Source organism: Manacus vitellinus, unplaced genomic scaffold (assembly GCF_001715985.3).
Source record: "Manacus vitellinus isolate BGI_N305 unplaced genomic scaffold, ASM171598v3 scaffold_1_pilon, whole genome shotgun sequence".
Classification (NCBI taxonomy): domain Eukaryota; kingdom Metazoa; phylum Chordata; class Aves; order Passeriformes; family Pipridae; genus Manacus; species Manacus vitellinus.
In genome coordinates, this window is record NW_021939396.1 from 36,015,918 (window position 1) to 36,032,514 (window position 16,597).

Genomic DNA, 16,597 nt, shown 5'->3' on the forward strand with positions numbered 1-16,597 from the left:
TTTGATCTTCTAGGGCTGGATTTCAGTGATATTTGCACTTCTTGGACAGAACAAGACCCACTTCAATGAACAGTGATTGTAACAGATCATCACAAAGACTCAGTGGCAGTGGGGGTAACAGAGATTAGGTGGTTTTCTCTGTATTAACAGAGAAAAATCACAAACCAAAGTATTTCTTCCTTAATGCTGCAGTATACTAGCCAATGTCTGTCTTTTTTGTCTAAGTTTTTACTTTCTGCTTTAAGCAAGTTCTCTTTGACAAATCCAAATGCCTTTGAGTGTCCGTGAGCCCAGGGAAGGGAAGGGAGCTATATCCTTCTACTGGGACTTGACATCCTGTAATAGGTGGTAACGTCAGGGGATTGGGAATGGAAGAAATCCCAAAGATAAATGGGCTCAATCATCTTCTATGTTTAATGTTCCTGGAAGCTGCAAGCTTCTGCTTCTTTTTCTAACTCCTGTGTTGCCTTGCGTGGACCATCCACTGCCTTAAAGACTCACTCTTTATCATGGAGGCCAGGCTTTGTATCAATAACGTGTTGCTGTAGGAGGAGGTTAGTCTGAGTGAGGTTATTCTGTACAAATACTGGTGCTTAAGTCCCAGGTGTGTTGATAGGATCTGGCAGGATGTCCTTTCTGCCCTGTGCAGGCATAAAATGTTGTTGTAGATAAAGGCAGTATTTTGTTAGTCCATCTGTTAGGGCTGACCGTGTCCACTTGAACTATATTGTCACTTCAGTGTAACACTTAAAAATTCAGTGAATGTTCCAGGGGCACATTAAAAACCCTTGTGCCTATTATCATCTCATTTTGTATGTATGGTTTACTCTGCTACCTTTGATATGTTGTTGCTAACCACTTGTTCTAGTAAATTGCCAATATATGGCAGTATAATTGAAGAATAAAGGTGTGCACAGTGGTTGTAACTGTTTTAGGAAATAAAGTCACTGAACATGCAATTCGATAATGATTTTTCTTTTATTTCTTTAATCTGGTTTCCATTTCAATGAAGGGATGGTATTCTTTGCAGCTAGAGCAAAGAGAGAAATAACAAACTGATCTTTGGCATTTCAGTTCTTCTATTTTTCAGCATTTCCTTCTAGCAGAAGCTGGTACTGAATAATTAATTATAAGTTGTCCTTTTCCATTTTAGCCATGGCCTGTATCTGCGATCAGCATACCCTTCTGGCTACACCTTTCCTTGACTGCAGGAGGGAAGGGGGTAAATGGCTCTGCAGAGCTTTCATTTGTTGTTGTGACCTGAATAAAACAATCTGGATTGAACCATTAATCACTGCTGAATGTGTCCAATGGGTCTCCCTGGCACCCCACCACCACCACATGTGCACACACATGCACACGCACATATCTAATAGGCTCCTGAGTTGCCTGTGGAAAAACACATTAAAGTTAAATAGTTGCATTTCAAATTGTGCGCGTCTGCTGCCCACACAGCTCGTTCCACTTTAGCTGACAGTTTTACGAGGGCTTCAAAAGTTAAGAACAATTTTTGCTAGATACTGTAAAATGCGACCTCCCCCCTATATAAGCAGCACGGATGAGGCAGTCACAAAGTATCATGTTGAATGGCATTATACTGGCATTGGGGTTTTTGGGGGTTTTTTTTTGGTTGTTTTTTTTTTCTTTTTTTTTTTTAAATGCAAAATCCTTCTGTAAAACTCAAATACTGTGTAAATGATGATTCCGCCCTCTGACACAGATTACACTTACTGATTACAATGCAAAGTTTAAATTCGAGATACTTTTCTTTAAAACTCAACCCCTTAGCTTCTATAAAATGAACATCCCTGATGAAGTCTTCAGGAAAACTACTGACATACCCTGGTTTCTTTAAACAGAGAATGCAGTTCCACCATTTCCAATATTTTAATGTCATAACTCAAAAAAAAAAAAAAAAGAAATTCTTTGTATATGGACAGATTCCTGTGTCAATAGAAATTTCTCAGTTTTTGTTCAGCGTCGGCCGCACGGACGGATGACTGGTGACGGTTGTTACTTGGTCAGGAAACATGAAGGACTTGCCATCAAGCAAAACACATGTGTGTGTGCATGTGTCTGTGTGTGGTGTGCTCTGTGGGTCTCTGGTACGGTGGAAGTCTGTTCATGGATCTGTGTCTGTTGGGCATGTGGGACCTCAGTCCAGAGCCAGCAGTGGTTGGGTGTTCTCGCTTTCCCCCGGGTCTTCGTGTTTCAGTGTGCCAGCTTCCACCACGGACTGGGACCTGAAAGCAAGAAGACACACGTGCTAGCAAGGACTGCTGCAGAAGCACTCACCTTCCTGGTTTTGTTTTATGATCTTTCTTTGCTTTAGTCCATTTTCATCTTTATGGCTTCTTAATTATTTTCTGTGGAAAGCATAAGGAATTTGAGAAACATTCCTTTAAATACAAACAGGGATGTGACTCACTGGAAATCTCAAACACTGTCAAAATATTTAATGCTTACCTACTATCCATAATGCTGAACGTGCTCACCAACTTAAAGACCTGACCCTGCAAAACCATGAGGTCTGTGGGTGCTTGATGTCTTCCTAGGCAGAACTGCTTGTGTGAAGCAAGCTGACTGCTGGAAAGCAGTCATTTGCACAAGTGCTTGCAGGGGCAAGTCTCAGCTCATGCTTGTTGCAAATCTCAAGAAATACAAGTAGACAAATCACATGATGTAGGAATTTAAGGGGCAGGGCTACCATGAGTTACACAAGACCAATGAAGAAGCCAGAGTTAATATGACAATGAGGAAGCTTCTGGAGTGCCCAGTCCTGCAGTTTTTCTTCCTGTCTACACCCCTGAAGGAGAACTTTATTCAGGGTTAGTCTATTTTATACTCATTTCTGTCTTCAAGGTGGGAAGCATAACTGAACCGTTGTTATTAGTGGACCAAAAAACTCCAACATGTAAAAAAATGAGTAAACGCTAGAGAAAGTAGAACATCATGATTTCTTGCAGTAACAATAGCTGAATGGGCTTAAAATGGTGGAAAAATTCAAGACTCTTTCATTTTCTGAGGTCTGTGTGCTCTAATGTTTGCCTATTGAAGGAGGATCTGATGAGTTTATTGTTACAGAGATTTGTTATCTTCCATTTTCTCCGCTTTGGGCTAGAAGTTACCTCTTAGCAAGTTTGGAGTGAACAATGAGCTTTAGAACAAAATCACTGTGTGATTCGGGAACTTTTATAAAGGGATCTTTTTCAAAAGTGGGGGTAGAGTCATCCAGCCCAGTCATTCACATAGTGCATAGTATGATTTTAAGGAGCCAGTTTTCTCATTGTTAGCTTTTTATAATTAGGGGTAGCTCTCACTCCCTACATGATGTGTTTGTGGTTCCCAGTTGTTCATTTAAGCTTTAGCTATTTCATGAAATTAGATGTCACCTCTCTTTTGATAAGAATCCTTAATAAATTCCATCCTTTGGAACTCTAGCACTTGATCAGGATTGAATACCATGACTGTGAATAACTTATATCATAATTATACTTATGCCTGGAGCTTTCATTAAAGCATAATAAAAAAATTTCATTAAAAAAAATCTCCAAAGAAAGATAATAAAAACTGGTTGCTCAATGGGAAGATTTTATGCCAAAATTTTCAGAGAAAAATTTTGTTTGCCCAAATGTTTTCTCTGCATATTTTTTACAAATATGTGACATGCATAATGTTTATGATTGCATTTTAATATAGAAAAGCAACTGCTTTGGGACATTATGCAAAATGGCAATTTACATATTTCTAGTACATGGCAGTAAAAACTAATCATATGGCTTCAAAACTGATACAGAATGGATTTAAATCACAACATTAGCAGGTTTTTACTTTCTTTTCTGGATTACCAGATTAAATTATTATTAAATAGTACTGATTAATAGTTGTCACCACTGTATTGCTTCTGCTTGATCCACTGCCCTTCAATGGATGTAAAAAGTTTCATATCCTTTGCAGCATTTGCCAGCACACAGCAGAAAGTTTCCTTTCTAAGTCAACTGTGAAAAATCTCACAATTTTGCCTTTTGTGGTCACAGCTGATCACCTCTGCTTTCATGTCATTACATACACAAAACTTCTTGCATCTAGAACAGCAAGATACCAGTTTCTCCTCCATACTGGTACTTGGATTCACACCACCTTGGGAAAAATGTAATGCCAAGCTCTGTGTGCAGGTCCCATGCTATTCCTTTTCACACAGAGACAAAATAGCCAGAGCATCAAGTAGATGCATTGTAACCCACCTGACCTCCAAATTCAAAATGCCAAATGATTCAAATGCTATGCCCAGCCTTTCTGAATAATGTGAAGAGGGATCAAATTGGGATTTTCGTATCTGCTAAGCTCTGCAGCAACAATTTCTGTTCTGTTTCTGCTAAAAGCTGCTTTTAGCAGAAATATATATCCTAAAATAAGCAATTCTCACATCTGTCTGAAGGGCACAGTCATGGTTTGAACAATCATCGCTATTTTCTAAGACACCACAAAAAAAGGACTTGTGTTTGGATTTCCATTTTCCTAATACATCCGGGGTTTTTTGTTTTTGTTTTTGTTTTTTCCTGAAAAATGCTTGTGACTCTGGGTTTTATAAGACTTGTAGAGGACTCCTGTCCTTCTGGAGTAACAGGTGGAAGCCAAGAGGCCATCGTAGTGCCTAAAATCATGCAATTTAATTACACTTAGAAGAATGAATGCAGCTAGTTTCTAATGTTCAAGACATGTCAAAGTCATTTTGACCTAGGCAAGGAATGAACTAATCATCTAAGCAGGAAACAAAAATTGCATTGGCCACCTCCTCCTATCAATACATTTTAGTCACTTGTGTTTTGATGTGTCTCACCATCAGACATCTATGGTCACTGTGTGATAAATGACAGAGAGAAATAAACATTCCCAGGGTGCTATTCATCTGACCTGTTCTAAACATATGGTCTAAACATTATGATTCATTGGTTACCTACATTCAAGTCCCTGTTCTGATGAGTTCTCATCTGTTAACACCAGAAAGAACAGGTTTCATGACTTGTGAGGCAATGTTTCCTACATATCATGGCCTGGACTGCCTCACACCTTCAATATTCACCTTCACTATATTACCTTCAATACTCACCAGAAATGTGACACTTGTCCTGCAACTCTGGAATTTTAAATGAGCATAACTGAATTCAAAGACTTCTGGTTTCCTCCTTTTTCAGTTAAAAATTCTCAGGAACCAGTTTGAAAGATGCTTGTTTGTGGAGGATCTGGTTGACTTAAATTTTAGCAAAAGTAGACAACTGTTTGTATCACATGGATAGGGTCACTGCCCTAAGCTGGCAGACAATGTGCTTGTCTTTCTTTAACATGATCCATGCAGGAGACTTAACTCCTGTAAAAGTACATGATCACAGTGGGGTGGGAGCTAAATCCAAAGCAATTAAAAGACAAGTCAATGCCCATAGACTTTACTACCCTAGATTCCAAGGCTGGATAACCTTGCTTAGGAGAGCAAAGTGAAAATGTAAAGAGAAATGAATTCCAAGTCTTACTTCTGAACCCTAGGTACCATCTGAGTGTGGTCCATTTAAAGCGTCAATCAACCCCCCCACGGTTGTTATACTGTTCAGCAAGAATATTTGGAAATCTGGAAAATCAACAGTACCCAGCTGTTTCTCCAGCAGGCCAGCCATATATTTCAAATGACAGCACTGCATAGGTATGTACATCAATATCTAAGAGAACAGATGGCTTTATGTGTGTGGTCACTTTAATGCAACTGTCTGCCGTTCAGTCAAAAAACATGTAAGAAGACTGGATGCAGGCCTTCTAGCTGCACTGGTTTAAGGAGGCTCTTGTCAGAGTATAGCTGCTGTCGTTCAGCTCACAGGAGTTGATGTGTGTTGGGCATCAGTTTTGTTTCCCATAAAAAGTACAGTCCCAAAATCCTGCACTGAGCTAACAGTAACTACCAGAATATCATAGCACTTTTGTCTGAACAGACATCTTCCAGTTCTCTGATCCCTCATTTTATGCTTTTCATCACAGCAATGCTGATGTGCTGCAGCCCACAGGAGTGAGGATGTGTTTGTGCTGGCCTTCCTTTCAGGGTGTTTGTGGTGGAAAAAGGAGGGTGGCATGTTTTTTTCCCTAAGAGCAGGAGGCTTCAAACTCTCAGTGACACATTGCAGATCACAGTATGACTCTATTTTCTAACTCTCACCTTCCATCTGCTCATTTTCCTCAACTTCCATTCACATTTCACCAGTATCTCAGTGCTTTTCATCTCCCAATTATTCATTCCCTCTACAAAACATAATAAGCATTTTTTTAAAATCACACCCATGAATGTTTATATCGACAAGGTCTGACAGGCATTTCTTTCTCTGCCCTCCTCCCTTCCCATCAGATTGCAGATGGTGGTGCAGCACCTCAGAGTGTGTTCTGCAACACACCTTCAGTGTTTGGCTTTATCAAGTGGGAAAAACAAGGCTTATTCCCCAGTATCACAGAAACAATGCAGATGTACGAGTGTGAAAGGTGCTCTTTTGTTATTGAAAGCACTTAAAAATGAAATGCTTCCCAGGTGGTGTGGGCAGATGCCACAAGCCCTGCTCAGCAGTGCACAACCCCAGCACAGGAGCCATGACATGTGGCTCTCTGCCCAGGCTCATAAGCCCTGCTCAAATCTCTTGCCAGTGTAAGTCTGCAGCTTCTCCTTGTGCTGGCTCACAACTCTGCATGAAGATAGCAGAGTACTGTGCTGCAGAGACCTGCCTGGACTGGCAGCTTTGGTACACCAACCACAGCACTGCAAAGAGATGCAGCAGCATCAATGTCTAGGGGCATAGTTGGGCTGTGAAGTGATCCACTGGCATTGTGAGTCAAGGGGAAAAGCAGCATGAAAACTGTGGCATAACCTTACTGCCAGTCCAGGGCTTAGCCAACAGGACAGCAGTGGCAAGCTGCTGCACTTCCCAAATGGAAGCTGACTTTGTGGCCACTGTGACAGCAGTGATCACCTTTCTCCCTCGTGGTGAGCACACCCTAGGGAGAGGTCTCTGAGTAGTGCCTTGGCACATCAAAGTCGGGGCAACCCTGGCCCAGATCTGTGCCTAACTAACTAATTGTGTGAAGAAGTCACTGTGAGTGCGCCCGCACTGCTAAAGAGGCAACTGCTGCAGAGTGAAGCCCAGCACAAAACCCCTCATCCTACCTATGCCTAACAGCTCTCTCCATGCCTTTCCTTTCCTGACATCTGGCCACGGCTGCTTGTCTCCACTGCACAGCTCACTGCAGGGTGTGCACCAGAGAGGGGTAGGGATGACACTGTACCGCTTTCGGCTCTAACCGTGGCCTGGCCAGCTGGGCACCCAGTCATGACCTGTCCCTTAGCCCACACCACACCCCTGGGGTGCAGTGCATACCCTTTGGCACTTGCTGTAAAACCAGTTCTCTGGTGGGCTATGACACAGCTCTCAGCTTGCTGCAGACACTCTGAATCATGAAAACATACAGAAATGCTTAAGTATTTGACACAGCACATATAGTCTCATATCTTCAGGACACTGAGACCCAGAGGGGAGCAAGTGCTAGGCACTATGCAGGGCAAATGCAGCCAGACTCCTCTGGCAGAGGCTATCCCTGGGTAATACAGACAGGAATTGGTCTGTGCCACCAACCTGGGAACTAGGGTGCACATCTCAGTCTTCCTTCATCAGTGTGGATTTGCCATATATCTCCCACTTCTAAGTGCTCTGAGCTTCTGTGTCAAAATTTTGCCTAGGTCACAATCCCAAGTCCAGGGCAGGAGAAAGGCACGGATGGGAGCTTGGCCTCTTCATTTCCTTTCTCTGCTATAGACTGAGTCTTCCACATGCTTTTTGTCACATAGAAGGAATAGGAGAACCTGCTTGAGACAGGAGTTCCTGGAAGACACTTAATCCCCTGGAGTCCCATATGTCACCTATCAAAAGGTAAGCCTAGTAGTGGGACCAAATAAAGACAACACTGCAGCAGCAAACACCAATGTACAGCAGATTCAGCAGAGCTACTATAAAGTATGCAGAATTTGATATTTAAAAAACGAATTTCAGGCCAGCTAATGAAAAAATTTCTTCCTAAACTTTATGAATATTCATGAACACGCACACATGCACTTGTCATCACCACTTATGCTTTTTCTGCTCATCCCCATCTCCTTGCCCACCAAATGCTCTTTTTAGCCCAACAGCTTCAAGTTCCCTTGTTGAGACATTCCAGTCCTTTACTCCTGCCTCATCTTTCAGCCTGCCTTTTTTGCTCCCATTCCAGTGACTCCAGTTCTCAAAATCTCAGACACTGAATCATAGTCTCTTCACTGCTGTGTGGCGATAACAGGGCAGATGGAGCCCTGAGAGTAGAGGGGACCAGTCTTCCTACTTCCGCATCATACATCAGAAGTTTCCTGTTCTTAGCAAGAACAGCACTACAGCATGAAAGCAGCCCTGCAGATGCACTATTTAGGCTGAAAAGTCAAGCACCACCACAGTGTGAAAAACCAAAATATAGGCTGTGGGAGCAGCAGTCACTTGGCCAGGTGTGTGGGGGTGTTGTGACCCCCGCATTGCTCCCTGGCCCCAAGGGCACACACTTATTTCTCAGAGAGCTCTTTCCTCCCTCAGTGCTCAGCTCAGACAGTGCTGTGCTGTAAGTGGCTATTTATTTTGCTTTCTTGTAGCAGTTCAGCGTGTGGCTCTGTGACACATTTGCTGCATATTAGTCCAAGCCTGCTCTGAAGATAGCCTTTGTTAATTCCCTCCTGAGCTTTTCTGTGGAGTTCATCAATGCAGCACTTGTGTGCCTCTTAAATGCTAATTCATTTACTGCCATAGCATGACTGTGAGAGTTGGTTTTCTTTTAATTTTCATTTTGCACGTGAAGAGCTGAAGTGCAGTGAGATTAGGGTACAAGTATTCCTCTAATGTGGGGTGCCCATTTCCCAGTGCTGAAGGTCTGATTTTGCAGAGTCCTCAGCATTAAATGACAGCATGAATGTTCAAAGCACGTGTTGGATATTTCTATACCCCAAAGTCTATAGCTTGGCAGGTTGAAAATAAGCAACATGCAATCTCACCATCTGTGTGAAATTTGGTTTAAGCTACTTGCCAGCCTGACACAGGGGCTCAGGGGGAGAGTGAGAGCAGGATCTGCTTCTCCAGTGTTGCACCCGACAGTCTGAACCAAAGGATCACTCCTGGTCTCCATCAGCAAGCAAATGCTTGCCCACCAAGTGTGCACCCTAGCCCAGCTGCTTCCAGTCTGTTATGCCTACCTCATCTTTCAGTCTGCCCTACAGCTTCCATCCCAGTGATCCAAGTGCCCAGTATCCCAGGTGGGTTCACCGCTAAATCCTCATCTCTCCAATTCTCCTGCCAAGAGCAGAGAGGATGCAGCCCTGAGAGCAAGGGGTGTCAGTCTTCCAAATCCTGGCTCCATGTCTTGCTATAGAATGGCCTAATGCAGGGACAATAGCGATCACAAGTAAAAGTTGTAATTGCAAAAGCCCTCTGCACCCCATAGCCTAGACAGGAGATGCACATTGCAGGCATGAACCATCAACCAAAGCTGAACAAGTTTATTTATGATGGGAGGCCAAGCTAAAGCATGAGGCAATCCTTGGGGCCATTAAATGCTAAAATTAAATATGTTTCTACAGGGCATGTGTGAATTGCCCTTTCAAAGGCTAGTAATTCAGCCAGATGTAGGTGGATTTTTCACAGGACAGCAAAAGACATAAGCAGTGTAAAACCATTTGTTTTATTAAGTGTCATGTTTCTAATCTAAACTACTAAACTTTTGGCAAATTTATAGCCAGGTGAAGACATAATTTACAATGCAATATTTTAGGCAGACTGAACACCACTGGTTCTGCCATTCCCACCTCCAGCCTGTGTTTGTGCACCCATGCACTGGGAATTGAGTGCTGTAAACAGATGAAACCCATGCTGCCAGTGTCCTCAGAAAGCAACTGATTTCCTGCTTTGCCCCAGGGCATCCCTAGCACCAAGCTATCTGTCCCTCCTGTCCTTGGTTCAGCTGTGGCTTTGCAGCTCGGATCTCCTTGACTTCTCTCACTGCTTATTCCTGAGGGTATTCTGAACCATCTCTCCTGCAGCTTCCCTAGGACCTCCTAATGTGCCAGATCCACCAATTCCTTTCCATTTCTCTCTGATGTATGAGCAGAACTCTGGTCAAAAGCTATAAAACTGTTCAACAGCTAATAATCTGTATTACTAGGTAATGTATACATTACATGATATGCATGTCCCTGGAACACCTGCTTTACTATCAAGATGAGTCTCATTCATCATCTCTGTATGGGGGAAGCATTTCTGTGGAAGTATTTATAAATTCTCCATTGTTTAAAATAATTTATAATAAAATAACGAATGTAAGCCTTGCACCATAGGTTTTGCGTATTATAGAGCTATTTTATCACAAGGAGTTTCTTTCTTTTCCTCCAAAACTAGTAGAAATGCACCCCAGCTACAAGCAGGGCAACCTAGGTGCCATCCACGGGCAGTGGGAAGTTTTCACACATTTTCATACTGATTTTTATTTGCTGGTATTTTACTACTTCTGCAGTTAATTGGTGCTGACTGTGAACCGGCATAAAACGTGACCCATAAAAGCAGAAACATATGGCGAAGGAACATTAAGGTCGCACTAAGGATAACAACTAGAAAGGTCTGCCTTGCACAGCCCAGCTGGGCATATGGAGGAACCAGTCTGAATAAATAAAAACCTTACATAAGTCACCCCCATGAATGGCCCCTTTTGGATCTAAAACTGTTCCAGTCGGCATTAGTGTGTACCAGTTGTAATACCCTTCCTTCTGGAAGCAGGATCCTGTTTCTGAGAAACAACAATTAGTTTCAGCAGCAAGTTCATTTGAATATCAGGCTTTTGAAAATGCACACATCAGGAGGCAATAATGGCAAACCCTAATCTGTACTTTAAAATCCTTTCACTCTAATCTAGGACATAAAAATCCACATGCTCTAACTCAATAGCACTGAGTTAGAATGCAATGCAATGCAATGCATTCTTACAGGCTTTTTTGCTGTATTTTCAAAATGCCTAATATGAGGGCTTTTCATAAACCACTAGGAAGGTCATTGCCTCTTTATGTGCACAAGTCCTTTAGAAAATGGCCTAAAATATGCCAGGTGATGTTCAGATTAGATATTAGGAAAAGTTTCTTCACTGGAGGTGTTGTCAAGCATTGGAACATGCTGCCTAGGGAAGTGGTGAAGATACCATCCCTGAAGGTATTTAAAAGACATGTAAATGTGGTTCTTAGGGACACCTAAGTGTTTAGTGGTGGACTTGGCAGTGCTGGGTTAATGACTGGACCTGATGATCTTAAAGATCTTCTCCAACATAAATGGTTCTATAATTCTATGATTCTATTAGTTTCTACTTCAGAGCAGAAAAATGTAATGGTGTCTTAATACACAGATTGTACATTTTCACAGTTAGTGTGTTTGGATCTACTTTAAATGTTTTACCCTAACTCTGAATTTACTGAGTCTCTAATAAGGTTGACTCAGCGGTAGCAATGTTCTTGCAACCCATGTTATCCTAAGAATAATTTTTACCCCCAAATTTGATTAAAGTTATAATTAATTAAACTTTGATTAAATAAATTTCATTAAACAGCACAGACTGTTTGGCCAGAATAAATATGTAGTTGTTAGGTAAAATTTCCTTTCTCTGAAGGGCAATTGTAAATTGCAGTAGGTTTTCAGGCCTATTTGCACCAGCAGCAAGCTAAAAGCAAGCACTTTTTTGGTGCCTGGGAAGGCAGAGAAAGAACATTCAGCTCACAGGCTGTGCTCGGTGCCTGCACAGGGAACAAGCAAAGGCAGAGAACACTCTTTGTCACTTGGATGAAGACCCAGTTCAGACATCAAGAAGTGACCCAGATGCAGCTGCAGAAGCAAGTGACACGGAGGTAATGTGCTGCTGCAATTTACTTTTTGCTGCTGGACTTGAGTGTAAGAGCAAGGGTGACACTGGGGAAAAAAGGAAACTCTTCAAAGAACTGAGCTCCTTCACATCTTCCCCCGTCACTGAATCCATCCCTCCAGCTAGGGATGCTCACCCACTGCGGTTAGGTACTCGAATAACTACAGGCATGCTTCTCCAACTGTGGCTGACCAAAAAACTATGCCCTATTGGCACAGTGATATGTAGAGAGCAGTCCCTGACTCTTTAACTGCTAGGCTTAACCACCCACCATAACTATTCATTAAACTGCACATCCAGATAAAACCTCCAGCTGTTCCTAAAAACAACAGCTCATCAACAAAAGCCAGCATGAGCGCCTCAGGCAAACGCTTTGCTTTTGTGCGAGCTCCCTGTAGATTAAAGCAACCCAAGGCCCCTTTCTGACCATCAGGGCTCACAGAATATTTGGCCACAGCTCAGAGGGAGGTGACTTTCTTCCCTGTACGCCAAATTGCCACACCATTTACATTGCTCTCAAATCTCAAAGCTCATAAGTGACAGGCTCCCTGTGTGGATGCAGGCCCTTCAGAAGAGATGGACCAAGACAGGGGAAGGATCTGTTGCCATTGCTGCTCGCAGGACTGTCTAATGGATGTGGCCAAGCCCTTGGATTAAACAAACTTTGCTACTACTGTATCAGTGCTGGTTTGCATGTTTACTACCTTGCCCATTTCAGACTTCACTGAGCTGAATCTTAATAAACATATATTCTGAATGAATTTTTGTTATTGTTGCTTCCTCCCCCTCCCTCTGGCCATTAAGACTCATTATGTGGAGTCATCAGCTGTTTTGCTTTGTTTCCCATCTGTTCATACAGTCCTTGGGTTCTGAGATAACACTGCAGATGGGAGTGCAATTTCCACTGTTTTGATTTTGCCCCAGTGGGGCTTCATGTGGCCACTGGTGGAAAAATTGCAATGGTTTTGATTAAAGATTTTCCATATTATAGAAACTTGTCAATCTCAAAATTTTTAAGACTATGTCAGTGGCTAGAGTCAGTGGCAGTCTTTTTCTAAGAGGATTATCAACCCTTATCCCCGTCTACAATGCCTCCATTCTTTGAAATCAACAAGGACTCTTTTTTGAGAATAAATCTTGTGCAAGTTCAAGTCACAGGGAAAAACCACTCCTGCCTGTGAATAGGAAGAAGGTCGCATTCTGGTCCCAGAAATTGGAACCTAATGAGACTTTGACAGGCAAGTCTAGTCTCCCGTAGCCACTTCATATTCAACTGTTCATATTAGACCTTTCACTTGTGTATCAGTTAGACTGTCATATTGGCACGCTGTTTCAGTCCTATGATAACTAGCAAACCAACTCTCATTTGCAGCCAGGGTATACTTTGATCAGCTTATATCTATTTGATTCCGTGCCTGAGTTGTCCTTTTTCTCAAATACCTGTTTCTCTGTCCCCAGTTTTTATTCCCTTCAAATCCATTTCAACCTTTGCTCTGAGAGACTGAACGAAGCACTGTCTCCTATAGCTTCTTGCTGAAAAAATACGCTCTCCACCCTCCTCAGTCTCCCACAACTCTCAGGTGAACTTGTTTCAATTTATATGCACCTGCCCTGATGATGGGAGCCAAAGCACTGCTGCCAGTCCCAAACCCAACATACAGGCATGTACCTGCTCCAGCTTCAGCCCCTCCCACTGCTGCTTGGTGCTGTGTTTTTTCCTGGTCTGCATTTTGAGGTTTATTTTAATTTTCAGGCTGTGACTTCAGTTTGGTCTCAGACACCTCTTGAAAATTCCCTCTTTCTCCCACTCTGCATTCATTTGCTAACAGAGATTAAGTGGTTACAACAGTTATTCTCTGGTTCCATTTCCTGTCACTTCTCTTCAAGATATATAAATCATATCTTGATTTCTCAGCATCTCTGCTACTAAAATTTCTGCACACTATATTTGGAGTAGGTTGTGCCCAGGGTGACAACAATATTTAGTTGTAGGGGATGGCAGCACTTCATTCCACAGGGAATGCACTGTGGTCACAGTGCAAGACTCAGTTACTATAGCAGCACTGAGCTCAAAGATTAAGAATGCTTTCATACAGTACTGGTCCAGTGGCAGCTCAAGCAAGGATGCGCTTGCGTGGCTTTGCATCAAGTGGCCACAGAGTCAGGAGGGGCTGCAACTCTGCACCATGTCATGCAGCAGGACAGTGCCATAGAGGGGAAAAACCACTGTAGCTCCAGACTTCTGGATAAATCTACCTCCCATAAGCACTGCCCTTCCTTGCAACGGATTACTGGGCAGGTAAACCTGCAGTGACACCTGGGAAGTCAGAGAGAAGAGGACCCATAATTGTTCAGCAAGGCTTTTCATCCTTAAATTGTAGAAACCTAAGAAGGTTCAGTCTTTATATATTTATCCCTTTCAGAGGAATAAGTTGCTAAAGAAAAGGTCAGTGACCTTGACCTTTTTTTTTTTTGTTAAACCCAACATTTCACCAGAGAAACACAAAATTAACGTGTTACCTAAAAATGTATGCTGTGAGTGGAGGAGTAGAGGAGAGATTTTCAGTGAAACTACAAAATTGCTTTAATAAGGGGAGAAGTGATAGGACAATTGTGAGGGACTTATATTTAAGATGAAGAATAATGTTAGGAGATCACCTATGTACAGTGTAAACCTCCCTGGAGTAACCAGGAATCTCAGCCATAGCCTGAGTTTCTCATTGTCTTAGAGATATATGAACCTAAAGAGGCAAGGAGGGGAGATATATAAAGACAAGTATTGCTGGTAGAAGTCTGGAGACCTTTTAAGATGCCTTAGATATAAATCTGGTCTAACAAATCTAATAAAGCACACAATCATGCTTTCTGAGCATAGGCTTTTACCTATGCTTAGGCCAAACCATAATTTCAGGGGAAGAAGAATCAAAGCAAATACTCAGAGGGGAAAATCTGTTGAAGCCATGAACTTTTCACCTCTAACAACAAATAATGACCACAGGGTGCAAGATCAGATGATTGACTTAACTGCTGAGTAACAAAATTAGGCTAAAAGTTAGATCTAGTCTGCCCAGAGGCAACATGACAAATTAGATTCATCCACTCCCCATATTTGTATTAATATTCTTTTGTATTAGTGAACAGATTATAAAAGAAGGCTTTGCCTCAAGGCAGGGTTTTTTGGCACTGAACTAATTTTCAAGCCGAGGTTCTTCCCTAAGGGCATGATAAGATCCTCCCTCCTTCGCAGTCACGGATCCTCTCCTCAGCAAGGGTTTACCTGTGAGCAGTTCCTAACACTTTGGAGCTTTAAAAACCTACAAATTTCTTTCTATAAAGCTAAAATGTATACTCTTGAGATGTGTTTTAATAACAATGAAATATTTAGTCAGTATTTTTCTAAGATTATTCTGTTTCACTGTCAATATTAAAAAAAAAATAAATTAAAATCAGCTCTCTGGGACAGGCTCTGTAAACTCAACCCAGCTCCCAGTCTTGGCTGGCAGTCAGTAGTAAGAATTGCTGACAATGCAGCTGACAGTGCAATGGCTGCAGTTCATAGCCCCTCAGTCTTGCGGCCCTGTGAGCCCTTGATGTCGGTCATAAGTGTTTGTGTTTCCTGCACGAGGCCTCACTTTGCAGACACAGCTGTGTGGCATCCCTCTGACCTGGGAGGGAGCTGTGAATCAAGAATGCATTTCTTTTTCCTCTGAAGATGAAAGACTTTTAAAATTAATTGCATGACATTATGGCTTGTCTGTATTGTCAGCTTTGATTTTGCTGTGACAAAATGATGGCCGTTCCCTGTCAGAGAGAGTGATGCTGTGCCTGTTAGCACTGCACTCATCAAGTGGCAGCAGCGAGGAAAGCATCACTGCAATCTCCATGGAAAGCAGTTTCACGGAGTGGGATGCCAAGGGTGAGGCGAGCGCAGATGTTAGACTCACACAGGGGAGCTGACCTGGCCACCACTCACTGCAGCTGGTGTTGGCTAAGCCATACCACCCACAGCCCTGTGCCAGGTATCCAACTTCCTGACTGCATCCCCGGAATCAGTCCAAACTGCTGAGGGTGATACTCTCCAGAGGTGTTATTTTGAGCATTCAGAGCTAAATGCACAATCACTAGAACTAAAATCAGAGCTCTTAAAAGAACAGCTCTGCAGCTGCCTTTACAGGGCTTGATGAAGCCAGCGGGAGCAGAAGCAGAGGGAGAAAACCAACCCCTTTTCCCTTTAGAGGGCAGTGTTCATCGTACAACAGCCACATTTCTAAGGAGGTAAATCCCTTATCGATAACAACTGGGTCAGCAGCAGCAAAGCAGAGGCAAGTAATAGGGACCAGCACTGAAGCAGTGCTGCTGGTTGCACTGCACCGTACAGAACAGCGTCTCACTCTGATATACTTTCTGTAATGTTCTGTGCAGAGGCTCATTAATTTCCCCTCATTTTCATGCACAGTAATCAGACAAGTAATTACGGTTCCACTGAGAGGCTTCCTTTCTCCCACCACACCATGAGCGCAGTCCAGGGTGAAGGGCTCCCTACCATCAACATTTGCCAAATTACAGCTTCTCTTTGAGCCAGATGAGCCCTTCCTGTGAGACTTATGCC

The 16,597-nt window shown here is 42.6% G+C and overlaps 1 protein-coding gene across 2 annotated transcripts in view; it reads right to left on the reverse strand.

Annotated features, from left to right (window-relative positions):
• Positions 1–963: 963 nt before the first annotated feature.
• Positions 964–16,597, reverse strand: part of CLVS1 (clavesin 1) — a 100,300-nt gene continuing 84,666 nt past the window's right edge. For both annotated transcript variants that reach the window (XM_029959460.1, XM_029959459.1), the window contains exon 6: positions 964–2,243. In XM_029959460.1, coding sequence (XP_029815320.1) covers positions 2,156–2,243 — 88 coding nt within the window. In that variant the 3' untranslated portion in view covers positions 964–2,155. The remainder of the gene's footprint in view (positions 2,244–16,597) is intronic.